This window comes from Clytia hemisphaerica, unplaced genomic scaffold (assembly GCF_902728285.1).
Source record: "Clytia hemisphaerica strain Z4C2 unplaced genomic scaffold, Clytia hemisphaerica genome assembly, whole genome shotgun sequence".
NCBI lineage: Eukaryota > Metazoa > Cnidaria > Hydrozoa > Leptothecata > Clytiidae > Clytia > Clytia hemisphaerica.
The window spans coordinates 1,122,126-1,138,995 of NW_027103907.1; the positions used below are offsets into that span (position 1 = coordinate 1,122,126).

General features: G+C 36.6%; 1 protein-coding gene across 1 annotated transcript; it reads left to right on the forward strand.

Moving 5' to 3' along the window:
* Positions 1-575: 575 nt before the first annotated feature.
* Positions 576-16,325, forward strand: LOC136809077 (STAM-binding protein-like). Its single transcript, XM_067065655.1, has 10 exons — positions 576-786; positions 7,012-7,076; positions 7,776-7,851; positions 8,544-8,642; positions 9,381-9,954; positions 10,723-10,850; positions 12,446-12,583; positions 13,519-13,631; positions 14,216-14,318; positions 15,864-16,325. The coding sequence occupies exons 1-10, from the start codon at positions 670-672 to the stop codon at positions 15,924-15,926; spliced, it is 1,476 nt and encodes a 491-aa protein (XP_066921756.1). The 5' UTR covers positions 576-669; the 3' UTR covers positions 15,927-16,325.
* The last annotated feature ends 545 nt before the right edge of the window (positions 16,326-16,870 follow it).

The following is a 16,870-nucleotide window of genomic DNA, read 5'->3' on the forward strand; positions in this document are numbered from 1 at the left end:
TTCTTTTCAAACATCTTTTGGAAGTATCTATTAGGTAAAATTTGAATATTTTGAAATTATTATATAATAATATGAGAATTGTGTTAAGGGCAAAACCTTTTGAAAAAATAATAGATTACCTGTGTCTGTATACTCTTACGGCTATGTGAAGCCCGTGATAGACGGAGATGTCTCTTATATTAAATGCTGGGCTAGAGTTACAGAAATTTTTCATAAACTCATTTAGTATAGGAAGATTCCATTTATGAAAAATTCAACATATGTTTTTATGGGCTTGACCTGAGGGGGGCAGATTTATCATTTTTTTGTGGTGACGTCATAAAGACTGAAATTATGACGTCACATGCAAAATAACTCGTGAATTCCGGGCCCCGCCGGTACAGGCAAGGTAATACCCGGACAAGATCAAAAAAGATGATATTTAGATGATAATGCTTGTTCAGCATATTTCTTGTCTCTGTCTGTCAGATATAAAAGAAAATTTGTGACCTTCTAATTTGTTGGGAAGACGAGACATTACGCAATGCTTCTGAAACAGATGCTTGAAATATTTTATTTTGCTGAAGTTTGAATAATTTTTTTGCAGAGCAAGCGTTGCGTTTTTTGATCGACCAAAGTTTTAGTCGTGTTAATTCTAATTTTCAAAGCTGCCTCACCAACTAAATAGCCATGGAAGATCCAGGACAAAGGTTAAAGAGTTTGGTTGCCAAAGCTAATGATTTCAATGTTGATGGAAAGATTCCAGCTGTCAGATATCTCCGATCTAGCAAAGAAATGGAAAAACAGGTAAGCCATAACCAGACCGTACTTCGATAATCGATAATCAAATTTATTGATCAGTCCATCACAAAGTGCCATATAAACAAAACTCAACATCCTTACAAAAGTTGTCTTTTTGATTTTCCAAACATTCATCTTAAGGCATTCATTCATGTCCACAATAATTTATGGCGGCAAGGCGACAATCTAAAATAGCAACTCCAGAAGATTTTTCAAGTTTTAATTTTTTTTTCAAAATCTATCCTATCTTGTAGAGCTTTGAAAAAGAAAGAAAATGAGGGGTCATAGGCCTCCAGAGAATTAGTGGTTGTAAAGATATTCAAATTTTAGTGTCAAAAATTTGACTAAAAATGTCAAAAAAAAGGTTAGGAAAATAGCTTGGAAAAATTCGAAAAATGTGTCAAAAAAGAAAAAAAAAGAAATTTTCCAGTCATCAGTCGGGTGTTTAAGATAAAAACTGCAATTATTGCTCTTTTCGGAAATTATTGCCGAAAACGGCAATTTTTTTAACGATGAAATGCTGAATCAGCAGAAAAATAAAAAAGTAAATAAATGAAAATTGCCGTTTTCGGCAATTATTGCCGTTTTTGCAAATAAAAGTTGATTTTATTATTGAACACGTGGTATTTGACACCCTCGCGATAAGTAGGCCCACTGTGTCTGGTTTAGTTTTGTTTTCAACTGGTTTTTGTTGGAAATGCAGATAGCAAAATCGAGTCATATGTAAACAAATTTACAACGGGGGTTTTGTTATCTCTTTCTGGCTGTGTTTCGGCATCGATGCAGGATCTTTTAACATATTATTTTAGAACTTTTCATGTTATTGAGCAAAGAAAAATTGAAAAAATCACTTTTAAAAATCCGAAAAACCTTTTTCGCGATGCAATTTTACTATTTCCAAACACCTCTGACATCTTTGCCCTTAAAAGGACAACACATTTTGCTGATTCAGCATTTCATCGTTAAAAAATTTTCGGCAATAATTTTCGAAAAGAGCAATAATTGCAGTTTTTATCTTAAACACCCGACTGGTCATGCTTCTTAAATTTTGCATATCTCTTTTTCTAGTGTAGCTAGAGACCTCAAATTTGGAGGGAGAATTCTTGACTGAGAGTCAAGTAAACGATATAGCGCTTTCGCAGCATTAATCTTTGATAAGCATTTTGGCGGGACGCTAGTGTGGCTAACTGATAAAACATCTTCAAATCCAGTCGGTCGGTAGTAAATTTTGTCGGGTTTTTTAAATCTAATAAATCCCGAAGAATCAAGTTGGCAATCAACAGGACCCTGCCGACGCACCGGTAGGGTGTGCACTCGTTGGGATTTTTTGCGCGGAACGAGGTTGAAGAATTTTAAAAAATGAACTTCAATGCATTAGTACCTGTTAGTACTTACCTTTAAATCATCCAAATCTGTTCATTCTTTTTTTAAATCAATCAGTAATTATCAGGGAAACAAGTAAAAAAAACTGCATCTATTTTCTTTCCAAAGATATTGATGTTTTTGAGACTGTTCATCTAACATTTCCAGATCATCTAAAAAGAACGACAAATAACTATTAAAAAGCGACAAAAAGAACGACAAATTTTTAAAGAACGACAAATTTCATATTTCGCCATCCACAACCCCGACCGAAAGTGACTGTTCCACCCCTAGAGATTCATTCCTCTTTGATTGTCACGGGAATTAACTGCTTGTGGTTGAAAAGAACGGCAAATTACGCATGCGTATTAGTGTCTATTTGGGTGAGCTGGAAACATTACATGAACTAACTCTTTTCTACGTCAAGGTGAAAACACGACTTAGCGCTGACCACGGCACCCACATGGAAACAAATGGCTGTTGCTATTGAGCTGGTTCATCTTTTCAATCGCGGTCTTTTCTATAAACCCAGGGTAAGATGAGGCTACAATCTATCACATTGTGCTTTATTTGAAAATCTACAGGCCGTCTGGAATTAAAAAAAATAGAAGAAATTGTGATTTTTCAACAAGATTGGGGATTTTTTCATTTAAGCACCATACACCATCTGAAAGCTGAGGATTTCAGCTTTCTAGTGGTGAAATTTGTTTTAGCTATCATTTCCAGCTCATTAGCAATAAGCTAAAGTTTAACAGTCATTGGGCCGATTTTCAGACCGCATCGGCAAAACTCCCTACACCCCGCCACACGGAAGGCTAGATTTCATCCGCCATTTTTGGCGCAATTTTTTGGTGCTTCCGAAAATTATTTCTTGCTGGCGTGGTGTAAGGAGACGATTCTTTGAAAAGGTGATTTTTTTGTGTTTTGAAAATGGAATAACTTTGGGAATACTTAACCAATTCTAATAAATGACCCCTCATTTTTCTCACAAAGGTAAGGACTTTCAAATAAAATTAGTTTGGTTTCTAAAAATTGAAGGGAAATTTTGGCCTGTCCACCCTAGCACCGGACTGTCCGGGGTAATAGCAGAAAAGACATGCTTTTCTTGCCGCCATCTTGTTTTAGAATGAGAATTATTTTTGGTTCCAGTTCACACAGTCTTTTTTTCATCCAATCAGATCGCGTGATTTCACTTTCGCTTTTTCTAGTCCAATAAGACTGCGGGATCTGAGTCATGTGACATCTCTATTGAAAAACCCACGTGGAATAAAATAGAAATACAGGGGGTCACACTACTGGCTACAGGAACTGAAAGCAAACAATTAAGGCCAATATGTTTGGTTTTTCTGAAGGACAAAAGGTATAGGAAGCCTTACTGAAGGAGGGATAAGGCTGGGATTATTTAAAAGAAATTAACAAAAAAAGGCACTTTTTTGGGTGATAATTAAGATTTTACTTAGGAACTTTAATTCTCTTACCCCCATCCCAGGTCGCCTTGATATGAGCGAGGGAACCATGTTGGCCACCCCTACTGAAAATTTCAGATCAAAACAAACAAGGAATTAATTCCTGTAACTCGATGAAAATTGGAAAAAGTTGGTTTTTGACTGTTTCTGATCCTAAAGTGCTATTTTTTGGTAAAAGCTAAATCTTGTAGGGTCATTTTTCAAAAAAGATTTGCCAAAATTGATTTTCGCATTTTGTGCCTGATATTTCCTTAAAGTAATTCAAAAATCAAAAATTCATTAGAGGGGGGTGCCCAGTGCACGAACGCCAAACTTATTTTTTCACTTTTCTCACTTACTTTTGGTTTTTACATAAATCCTTTTTTACCATCTCGTAAACAAGTCATTCTTTCAGTTTGTATTCACTCCATTTGCAGGCTTCTTCTTGGAATAATAAGTCCTTGAAGCAAGCACTATTCGGACCCAGTCCGCGAACGAGAAACCAGTGTGCAAACTATCTTTTGAAAGAAAAAAATTAGAGCTCTGCTCGCAGGTAATACTTTAACTCTCCTTCAAGACGATACAGGGGTATTTGAACTTTTCAAAAGCACGCGCTTTTTTACTAAAAAAGCGTCTTTTTTATAAGAACTTTAGTGTTTTACTAACCTGTTTATTTTTGTAAATATTTTCTTGTCATCCATTTTTTTGTTTTCTTTTTCAAGTTTTGCTCATTGAAAAGCGCGGCAATGTAGTGTCTTCTTTTTTAATTGAGAACGCCAGCTGTCGAATGTTTTGACGTTGCAATGTCTTCATTTTGAATATGGTGTTGGATCATTCGAATTTCGTGATTTTTTTACTTGGCCTCGTTCAAAATTGGTTTGGTGTTGTTCTAGTGCTCCGTTAATTTTAATATTTGGACAGATTGCAAGGGATAGTTTGAGGGTTCGGATGCACAAAGGAAGTTCTATAGAAGTTTGTTTTTGGTTGTATTTTTCAAGTTCAAAGACGTTCGTTCGTGCACTGGGGCTGTTCGTGCACTGGGGCTGTTCGTGCACTGGTAACTTGACTTTACATACTAAAACGCCCCCGTCTTTTACTCTCGTCTAATTTCCGATCTCTGGACGTGCATAAAACGCCCGTCCGCCCAATATCCACCCAATCATCTTAAATTCACTTCAATTGTCCTTTGACTTTCAAAAAATAGTATTTAAAAACTATGAATTTATAATAATTACAAAAAACAGAAAGTTTAATACTTCATTGGTGAAAATTCAATAAATTCCTAGTTTCAATTTTCAGTGTGTGTTTTTCTAGCGCTTCGTTTATCGCGCAACACACAAACTTTCTCGGCCGCTTGTAATAATTATGCATTGCCAAATTTGGTTCTCCATTGTCAAGTCAGGATCGATGGTGATGTCACCTAAGCATAAAAAAAAGGATTTTACAGATTTATGCATATATTAGTTTGCAAGATATTCTATTCGCCATGCGAGCGCACTTTCAGTAGACTAGTTGGAATACCTTTTTTTACTCGCTGGATTGATGGTAACTTTTCATCTTCATTATTTTTAAAATGAAGCACAACCCAAAAAAAACGAAACTTCAGAAAGTTGCGTATTTCCAGTGAGCAGATGATTCTGACAATTAACGAAATTGGTGATGATGATCATTTTTCGGTCATGCAAATGTCTCGTATTGGGGGTTCTAGTCTTGACCCCTAAGCCTATGCGAGATTGAAGCGTTTGGGTAAACGAGATGAAACTCAAAAAAAGCTGGTGTTTTGAAGTGCTTCCGTGTGATCGAAATATCGCTCTTTGTGACACAAAATGCGGGGTATTTATGGGACATCTTTGAAATATATTCTAGCTAGGAGTCACATCTACTAAATTCAAGGAAAAGTAATAAATCTTATGTAAAGGTCATACTATGATTAATACTTTCAGAGTAATGCCCAAAATAAGTCAAATTGTCCTGTAATTACCCAGTTTGCAGAGAGTGGCACGTTTTCCTGAGATCTTGAGTGCACAAGTTGGAAAAAGTCAAGTGCAGGTGCAAAATTTGAGGTTTTCAGGTGCAAGTGCAGACGGTTTTTTAACACCAAGGGCAGAGTTTGCTATTTTCTCCTTAAGTGCAGCTAGTTTTTAGCAATTTTTTACCTTTTTGGGCCAATTTCCTAGATAGGTGCACCTTGTCCGGACCAAAATTTATCAGACGTGTGCTCCTCTTTCAGTGTGGAACTTGGTATTTCCGAATTTTTCCTCGAGTGCAGCCTTGCCATACTCTGCAAACTGGGTAATTACCCCAGATGACTGAAATGGCGAAATGCACAATCGATTTAGGCAAATTTCTTTTGAAAAATGATTTTACTATAGTTTTTTATTGCATGAAGCAAGGTAAGGGAGGTTCTTTAGAAGATGCTTTGTTGGCTTTGTTGACTTTATGTGAACTTGTCTTAACAATTCTCTTAAAGCCGAATTATCGATATTTAAACTGGGGTTAAAATTCCAAAAAACTTAGTTGTTAAAACCAATCACCAAAACAATACACAGCGCACGCTCCGTCAGTTGATTGTTTTATTTGACAAAAGAATTAATTTGTATTAGTTTTGCAAGATCAGCAAGTGCAGCTTCATATATCCAGATGAGATAGAGTTTTTATAAGATACTTAGTAGTTAGTCATAGTGGGCAACACCCCTCCAACCCCCACCTGAAAAAGGTCACCCCCACCTACATAGGGTTACCCCCACCTGAAATCTCATATCAGCCCAACCCCCACCTTTTTCAGCAACCTCGCCGGTAGAAAGGGGCTACACCATACTCCAACTCATATGTGCAAAACGGTGCAATCGAATCACACCTTCGAATTTGGAGGTCTTGTTCCTTTTAGGAACACTAAAGATCCCAGTTAAAAGTCCTGAGGACTACAAACTGGAAAGGAAAAGACTGGAGAAAAAATGAACTCTTTTTAATCTTCAGAACTTATGACAGTCATTTGTTTATATTTTTATCTAGTATAGTATGTGGAAAGTTGAAAAAGACAAAAAAGTACAAAATCAAACGAAGTTAAATACAGAAAACTTGACAACCCCCACCTGAAAAATGTTACCCCCACCTACATAGGGTTACCCCCACCTGAAATTTCTCATCAACCCAACCCCCACCTATTTTTAAAAATCTGAAAATCCTCAACCCCCCCCCCCCTGAATCCAGGGGGGGGTGCCCACTATGTTAGTAATTAGTCATATGAAGTAATAAAAATGCCACGTTCTTTAGAAAAAGTAAGAAAATCGTTTTATTACAGGTTAATGACCAACCAAATCAAACTAGAGCTTTTGAAAACTTCATCTTGTCCCCACATATTATCTATGTAAAAGATTGACTTTATAAAGTAAATGGGATTAAATGTTTTCCATCATCGTTTCAGGCCACCACTTATTCTGCTGAAGATGAGTACGAGAACGGATTCTTGCTTTTTATGAAGATGATTACGTAAGCTTTTTTCGTTCTTTAAACATGTTTAGGCTGGTGATAGAAAAGAGTTTAACCCCCAGTGGAGTGGTTTTTTCTGAGGATGAATTTATTTAGTGATATTTTCATGGTACCCACTTGGATTTTCCTCGCCTTCTTAGAGACCTATAGATTTTTTATTAGTCCATTCATATCCCTGCATATCTCAGAGGACACCTCTCCGGACAAAAATTAAATTATCAACGTGGTAGGGGTATAATATCGGTGGGTGTGTTCCCCTTTATTGACAAGCTTTTTTCCACTGGTTCTTGGTGTTGGAACCAAATTTCGCCACAAAATAAGAATATGTTATGTGAGTCCCAGGACTTATGTTGGAGATGCTTGGGTAAAATCACCTTGAAATGTGCAGGGCGGTTGACTGTTTTTAACTCTCTTTTTTTTTACTGAACAACATTTTTTAGTACATTTTCTGCGATTTAGATGCACCATTGCAATGTCTCACACAGACCCAACAGATGATTGGTTGAAAGTATTGGTATTGACTGAGTTCATGTCCCTTTTCAACCAATCAGCTATTAGGTTCGTGATGTAATGTCAGAAGGCATATCATGAATTAAGTGAATAATGTAAGATTGGGATGAAGGATGGACCAGCAATAATCTATCATGTTGCTAATTGAACGCGAATCTTTATCATCATTTTCTTTTTCATTTGTTTTAGGCTGTTAGTTGAGAAATTACCAAAACATCCAACGTACAAGAATTTGTCGGTCGATCAACGCAAAGAATCTAAACAGGTTAGTTTGTTACTGTTTGTTAAAAAGGATAATCAGATGGTTTGGAATATTTAGCCTGCAGAAACCTTCTGTGATTCTTAACAAAGCGCTCTTAAGTATTTCTGTCTAAGTCTTTTCCAAGAGTCGAATTTTGATAATTTGAAATTTCTTAAAATCAGTTCCCACGCGGTTTGTATGTTGAAATTCTATTGTTTTCTTACTAAAAAGTCAAAAACTTGTAATTTGAATACCTCGACTTTAAAATATTTAGGCAAAAATATTTTGAGGCTATGTATACTCAGGACAATCGAATAATTTCACATACCCAATACCATAGAAACCTTTAAACCTTCTGATTATCTCTATATTTGTTGACATTAGGTGACACTATAACTGGCCACTCTTCCATGCGAAATGTGTAAGCCGTTAGCCTTTCTTGTGTGAAAATATAATTTGTTGAGGCCGGATATTGCTTCTATTCTTTTGGCACTGAAATCCTCTATTCTCAATCCTCTCAATGATCTCTTGTCCGAACAGTGAGGAGCTGCGTTTTTTCCTATTTAACCACTTTGACCCTTTAAACTTGTCCATAATCTAATTTACTTTCCATCCATGGCAGAACGTCAAAACAACGTTTGTCGTAATGGGGTGGGAGGTTTGTTTCGACGCATCTCGTGTACTTGAAATTGGTTTACCTCTTTCCTCCCTTCTAGAGATGCAAGAAAGCGTTCACAGAAGCAGAAAAATTGAAAACTCATGTTAAAAAGAAATACGAAGCAGAATATAAACTCTGGCAAAATGCTGAAGAACAGGTTTGTTAAGAACCCTCTCTCGCCTGATAGACAATCCTGTTTTGACGTTATGTTTTGTGTTATATTTATTTATGCGCTAATGTTTATATCTCACGTTTATAGTAGCGTTACTGGACAACTCTCATAGTTTCTACCCCCCTACATTTAGGGGGGTCTTGGGTTTTAATGATCCAAAAGCAAGGGGGGTGTTAAAAGTATGACTTTCCTAAGGGGGGGTTGCCAGTTAAGGGGGTCTTCTTAGATAAAGGGGATCTTCCTTGAATTATGCGAAATTTCAATTTTTTTCTTTTCCAATAAATTTTGCGTGCGGCACTGTTAGTTAATTTTTTTTCTTTCCTTCTTTATTGAAGTCTAACCTAATCAGTCATCTAACCTAATTATGACTCTTGTACAATCGTTTCATTTATACTGATTTTCTAAGGGGGGTGTGAAATTTTAAATGAATTTCCTAAGGGGGGGTTAGCACTTAAGGGGGGGGGGGGTCCTCTTACCTAAGGGGAGGTCTTGACCCCTCTAGAAACTATGACTCTGCAATTTCTTTTCAACAGTATTCGAAGTTCTCCCGTCTCAGTCTAATGTTAACCTCAGAGAAGCAGAAATAGTCGTTTCCCTCTCGGAATTTATAAAATTTTGGAATTTGAAATTTGAAACCTCCTTAACCTCTACGTAATCATGGAAGATTAACTATGGTACAGACTGATAGTTAATGTTTCGCTTCATTTTGTCAATTTTGAACAGAGAATAAAGAATGAACAAGAAGAGGAAGCACGAAAAGCAAAAGAAGCTCAAAAAGCATTGGACGCACTTTCCATTAAAAGCACAGCGTCACCTTCACTACCATCATCGTCTATTCCCCTGCCAATCACGACCATCGCTCAACCTACACCGCCGCTTGGCTCCACAACACCAGATAACGAAATTTCACCACCTTCATACCCTATTGTTCCATCAATTACACCAAACAGCCAAATACCTCAATCACCACAATCACCGCTTACAGGACAGCCATTTTCACCAGCGCCTACAGACCATGCAGACGCCTACCAACCTACCTCGCCAAACAACCAGTTCCCTCCACCCTCGCATGTACCATATCATGTATTACCACCCCAATACCAATCTTCCGCCCAACCAAGCGTACCACCAAGTTATCAAGACATTACAGCTAACCAGCACATAACACCAACACCAAGAATGCCTCATTTCGATAGATCTTCAAAACCGGTGACCCTCTCTTCACTTGATCCACAACAATCTTTTATACCGACCGTCCACAGGGACTCCAAACCGACAGATATTATCTCAAGACAAAGTAAGTTTCAAAAGAGGAATGATTTAAGGCCGGTCTCCTCTTTCGCGCGAAATAGGCGACGGTTTTTTTCTTAACCTTTTTTGCCTGAAGAAAACGTTACGTCATAAAAAAGTTTCGCGCGAACAAAAAAAGTTGAAAGAAGTTCTACTTTTTTCATCCGTTACGTCGGATTTGCCCAATGGAATTGCTTCATTTTTCAACCGACCAATGACCTTACAAAAAAGTCCAAAAGTTTTCGCTCATGTTGTGCGAAAGTGGAGACCGGCCTTTAGGCAGTAAAGTTTCAAAAAGTAATTCCTGTTTTGACTCTCAAGGTCATAGTTAGCTGAAAGGCCTAGTAGCAGTGGAGCCTGTCAAAAATAATTGAAATTCGGTCGATGTACACATTCCTTGGTTTTCCTTTCCCAGGAATATTGCAGAATCTAATGCTGCCATTCATTGCTATCTGGAATAATTAGAGGCAGGGGTTAAAGTCACAGATAGAGCTTAACTATTTCAAATGTGTGATTATCCGGAGTATGTACAGTTGTAAGTCTGCGACCGCAGTCGGAGGCGACCCGAAAGCTCCTCTTTCGATAGCTATCCATCCGTTGATAGGGGAGGGCGCCACTCTTTCTCCTCTACTTACTTACTTACCACTTACAATTGCTCAACCTTGCGCACCGTAGCCGGATGCTCTACCACTGCACTACGGTCGCTTTGTACATTGTTTCATTTTGTGTAAAGACCCTGACCGTGACATTTAAACTTTTTTTTCTTATTTCTAAGTATCGGACTCATTGGACGGCAACCGACAGGTGGTGATACCAGCCGACCTCGTACCCAGGTTCCTTCAAGCAGTGTCTGCTAACACAAGAAGAAACCTCGAAACGTGCGGAATACTCAATGGCAGTTTGGTAAGTATTGTTATATGTCAGTGATATTATCTTCGGAATTTCGTTGCTGAAGTTTAGTTTTTTGCCCACTATTTTTTTACTTTTGGGTAGGGCTAAATCATACAATTTCTTTCAAAAGATCCTCATTGTTATCTTTCCATTGCAGCATGTAGAAAAAATATAGAAAATCTTAATACCTTAAGGGAAGAAATTTTCGCGGAAGAAAAGAAATTTTTGTTTAAAATAGGGCCTATTTTCCCCTAAAAAGACCAATTTTATAGGTGATTTTTTAAATCATGAAAATATTCCTGTTTCGCGGAATTTAGTTCGTGGATTTGTCGAAAAATCACCCCAAACTTGAATTCCGCGAAAATTTCTTCCCTTAAGGACTAAAGTGAACTTTATACTTTTTCTATTAAGCCAACTATTCCTGAATCTGAAAATTAAAAAATCACAATGAAAAATTTTGATGAAGAAGAAAATGAAGACTTTTGCGAAGCACAGTATTTCAACTTTGGAGACCTTATTTTTGGCAAAGAAAAACTTTTTGAATAAATTTTTTTGCGGTAGATGGTGTATCTTTTACCGAACTAAAATTATTTTTTCGGAAAATTTTTCTAAAAGCTTATTTGCTTCAAAATCTTGAAAATAATGCCTTTTGACCAATTTTCCATCCCAATTTTTCATAGAAAAACAGCCAATTTTTGATGCATTAATTTAGAAAAATTTTTCCGAATTATTTAAAACAGTTCAATTCTTTGCGGACAGTTTAGAAAAACTTTGAAACAAAAAGGTTAATTACCCATTAAAACTTAGCTCTTTTTATAAAGAAGGTAATGCAACATATTATTAACGTCTTTTCAAAGTTCATAACGTCATTTTTGCAATCAAATTTTTAATTACTCTTAAGGGATTGGATTAAAAAGCAATTTATAATTGCAATTCTGTGTTAAAAGTGTTAAAGAACCTAAAATATAACTTTTATGTTCAAATACTAAAATCAATTTTCCGACTGGTCAGAGCCCTTAAGGTATTAAATCCGGGAATTTTTAGATTCTTTATTAACTATGTCCTATGTTAGGTATATGATAAAAGCAAGCACGTATTTCATCAGCAAGTAACTTTGCTTTTAAATATCCTCTTTATCTTTCAGTCTGGGGTCGTTCTGGGGTATAGACAAATAATCAATAAACTACATCTTCGATTCGGGAAATTTAGATTCTAATATGATAAAAGCAAGCACGTATTGGGTTTTTCCAGAAATAGTCCGTGCCGCCCCCCCTTTTTTTGAGGATATCGGATATCCAGGGGGTTAACGATTTCTGCTCAAAAGTGGATATCCAGGAGGTTAGATATCAGGGATACAAGGGAGCGGATATCCAGGGGTAAAGTGTCTTTTCAAGTAGAAAATACGGGGTAAGCATCTTTATAAGAGGATATCCAGGGGGTAGAGCATATTTTTAAGAGTGGATATGGTCTTTAATAATAAAGTAGGATATCCTATCGATACTTCGAAAAATAAATATCCTGAACAGTGGGGGTAAAAAAACTTTCTGGAAAAGCCCATTTTATCAGCATATAATTTGTCCTTTGACTATCCTCTCTTTATCTTTCAGTCAAGGAACGTTCTTCGTGTTACACATTTGGTGATTCCTAAACAAACAGCGACGTCTGATTCTTGTACCACGGAGTGTGAAGAAGAACTGTTCGAAGTACAAGACAAATATGATACCATTACGCTCGGTTGGATTCATGTAAGAGTGTTCGTTGTTGTGTTTTGTTTTTTGGACCTACCTCGGAGGTCCTATAAATTAACCGATGTCCGTCTGTTACCAGCTTTTTTCAAGATTGGCTCATTAGTTTTTTCTGATTTTTGAGAACATTTTTTTCCCAGCCGAAAATCGCCGTTTTCTGGTTTTCATTGGATTCATTTCTTATAATTGGTTGTTTTTTTCATTCAAAAACATTATTAATAGCAATGCCCACCATCAAGCATGTTTTAATTTTCCGTAAAATTGATTTTTGAAGCCGGAACTATTGACTGACTGATTTTTTTCATTTTTCTTCTTGCATTGCTATCTAACTTTCATCATCAGCTAGGTCCATTCAGCATGTTGCTTGTTTGTTTATTGTTATTTATCTTTGACATAAAATGTACTCGGCCAAGTCAACCTATTTACAACTTAAATGAAGATTCTAGGAACGCCGTTTTCTTTGTTGTCCTTTTTTCTTCTTTTTCCGGTAGTTTTCTAACTAACCTCCTACCTAGTAGAACGCTGGATAACACGACAGTCTATTGAATAACGAATTACTACAGCATACATAACTTGCTGGCAGTCAATTTAAACGGGATGAATTATATTGATTTGAGGTAATAGCTGTGTTGTAAAAGGCAAATCAAATAGATGTCGTCATCCTCAAGAAAGTTTATTTTGTAGTAATTGAATTAGCTATCCAATAGCCCGTTGTGATCGCCTAAACAACTATTCTAAAATGTTGGTCGAGCGAGAGGAGTTGACTTCCACTGGAAGTTTCCGAGGCCCCCACTTCCCCGGTAGTAAATCCTAATTTCTCGACTCTGCAGGTGATCTTTCTTCTAGAATTGGGCTAAATTCACAGACAAAATACCTTATTGATACCAGGGAGAACTTGAAACTTGTGAGAAACATTCTAAACTTTAATTTTGCAGACGCATCCAACGCAGACGGCATTTTTATCGAGTGTGGATCTTCACACGCAATGTTCTTACCAACAACTCATGCCAGAAGCCATCGCAATCGTGTGCGCGCCCAAGTATCAAACGTGAGTTTACAATTCATATAGACATTATCCCCGGAACGCTGTGTTTTATGCAAATGAAAACCCTCAAAATCTATAAAGAAATTTCTGACCTTTCAACCTGATATCAATTTCTTTAGAAAAATCCCATTTTATTTACTTTGGCAAGCATTAGGAGCGCTCTTGTTTAAGATTACAAACCTTGCATTGAAGTGACAAAGCACTTCATTCTTTAAATAATGATCTGTAAAGCAAGGGTGAATCGTTTAAAAATTGACAAGAAATTCGTTCGTGTGGTAAATTTTGAATGAACACTACTTTATTAGTCGAAGATTTTGGACATAGATTCCATAAAATAAAAATCAATGTTAAAATAAATAAAATCGTGCATCTCGCAGAGTTGTTTATGATGGAAAAAGTTTATTCAAGTGAACAAACATGCTTTCGAAAAAAAAGAAAACTATAAGCAGGCATAGAATTTGACATCAGCAGACGAGGATTATTCTTCCTTGTCTGTATAAGGTTTCGCCTGGTTCGATCGGTTCTATTTCTATATAGGAACAGTATATGTTTAGAGAGCATAATTATTTATTCATTTTTGTTTTCAGGACTGGCATCTTCCGTTTGACACCTGATTATGGATTGAAGTTTGTTACCAATTGCACGCAATCCGGTTTTCATCCGCACCCAAAGAACCCACCCCTTTTCGAAGTGAGTATTCCTTTTTTTGTTTCCATTTTAAACAAAAATTGGGCGAATTCGTGATTTTGGTGACGTAATTTTACGACGTAGTTTTATGTGGAAGCACCTTAAAAAGACAGTATGTTTGCCACTAATTTTGAATTTAAACGATCAAACTAGTTGTAAACGCCTGGCCTTTTTTGAATGCTTCCATATCTAGGGGGATACATACAGTCACTGGGTCTAATTTTGAGTCTCAAAAAAGCAAAAAAGTTAGTACCCGGTACTACATTTGGGGGTGGGGATGGGTGAATCTCTCATTTCCAGCTAGTATCTGGTATAGAATTTTGGTATTTGGTAGATAAAATGGATAAAATTTATCAATTTTGACGACCAATTCTCCGAATAAAATTCCAGAAAAAAATCATATTTCATTTAACAGAAATATTTTTTTTGATTTTCATATTTTCTAATTTTGAAAAATCGAATTGTCGCAAAATGATTTTCCAGATTTTGAGCTCTTACACATTTTAGAGGTGAAATTGACTGCTAGGTATTATGAGGTATTTTTCAGGGTTATGTAAATGGCTTAAAAATAGGGTTGTGGGGTCCTTTTTTTCCTAAGACAAGGTTAGTACCGGGTACTGAAAAAGGGTTGGTGATACTCTACCCCTTGTCCATATAAAACATTCCCCCATGGATAACTTTAAGTTTCACAATTCCGTCACTACTTGATATCTGAATATGCTTTTACCCAACGTTCATATAAAGTTCGATTAGATTGCTTATTGCTATATTATTTTGAAACACTTGCACCAATTTTTATTTTACTGACGTCGGTTAAATAGACCTTTTCATAAATTACGTCACGAACATCACTTGCCTCGTATTCAAACAATCTCCATGGTGATTATGCCCGGGGGGGGGTACTAGGGTTGGTAAAAGGGGTATGTGGGGACGGGACCTCCGAAAACCGACCCTTAGAGAGACCAAATTTTAGTGAAAAAGTGACCCTTAGAGAGACTTTTTTGAAAAATTTTCTCTGATTTTCAAAAAATTCCTACCCTTAGTGAGACTTTTTTGTAATTTCTAAAAATCGTGATTTTTCACACCCTTAGAGAGACTACTTTGAAATTTCCTGATTTTTGTAACCCTTAGAGAGACTTTGAAAGGTGAAAAACCCGACCCTTACCGTCTGCACATACCCAGCACCTATTTTTGCCCAAGTATCCCCCCCCCGGGTGATTATGTCTTTTGATAGAAAGTATTTTTAATAAAATCCGCTGGGAGTTAACTACCATGCCAATAATTTCAAAACGAAGCAAGTGATGTTCGTGACGTAATTTAGGTATTTGAAAGGTGAGCACTATCAGAATAATAAAAAAATGAACTAAGGGACTGAGTTCGAGTTTGAGACGATCTGTATTACCAGATGACGTATCTTGTTAGTCCTCTAACACTTCTAACTCTCCATAGCGCGACCATCTGCGTATCCTACGTAAGTTCTCAAGTTATAAAGAGGCTTGATGTTTTTACTCCCATTTTTATTATTTTGTACCCATTTCTTCTTTTTAGGACTCACCTTTGGTTCGAACTGATGACGTCACAAGGATACAAATCGTTGACTTGAGAAGGTAGACGTGAAAAGTAAGAATATTTTACACTTAAAAAGTGTTTTCTGCTTCGAATGGGTTGGTGAAAACGAGATTTGTGGAGACAATACCTTTGTACGGACGAAGACGGTTTTCAATTTCAACGTTTTGAAAGAGTTTTAAATTAATGTGACACCAAAAGCGGATCGACAAAGCTATGTTTTGGTGCTTTTACATGAACAAAAGATTGGGTTATAGACACTTTTATTATGAATAGTATGAATGGCAGCCCGGATATTCAGGTTGTAAACTGCGTTAAGTAAGAGTCATTATGTTTTAAACACATCCTTTCTTATGCACAGGCTTGTTAGGAGCAAACGAACTTTTTTTAAACTATCAATTTAGATCACAAATCATTAGATCACAAAAACATGTGGTGAGAAAAGTTTTGACCATTTGGCTGGTCTCAATGTGACGCCATCCGTTGTTTTTATTTTGATGTTTTTGTTTAACTCTCTTTTTAAGTCGGAGTGCAGTGAATGCGCACTTTGGAAGTATAATGGACCTAATCTGAATGTGAGCTAATAATAGACCTTTTCATAAGTTATGTTACGAACATCACTTACCTCGTTTTGAAATTATTGACAAGGTGATTAACTCCCAGTGGATTTTATTAGAACTACTTCCTATTCATAAAAAATAATTTAATGTCTCAAGGGATATAATCACCATGGTAATTGTTTGAATACGAGGCAAGTGATATTCGTGACGGAATTTATGAAAAGGTCTATTTGTTTAGAGCCTGTGTTTTCTTACAAGCATCTAGGTAGACCAGGTGACAAGCCAGAAACATCGAATAGAAAAAGGTTTACAGCCTGGATAGCAAGGGGATTGGAAATAACTTAGAGTAAGACCAGTAGCGTGGTGAGTCGACAAATTCGGGCAAACTTGGAGGCAGTTTTAGAGGATTTTGTTTTGGCGCCCTCTATT

What these genes read in the sequence shown, in the direction of transcription:
- LOC136809077 (XM_067065655.1), top strand. Translation starts at nt 670, where the DNA reads ATGGAAGATCCAGGACAAAGGTTAAAGAGTTTGGTTGCCAAAGCTAAT. An exon ending in TTACGCTCGGTTGGATTCAT is followed by an intron (nt 12,584 to 13,518) that starts GTAAGAGTGTTC and finishes TTAATTTTGCAG; the next exon opens with ACGCATCCAACGCAGACGGC. An exon ending in AGAACCCACCCCTTTTCGAA is followed by an intron (nt 14,319 to 15,863) that starts GTGAGTATTCCT and finishes TCTTCTTTTTAG; the next exon opens with GACTCACCTTTGGTTCGAAC.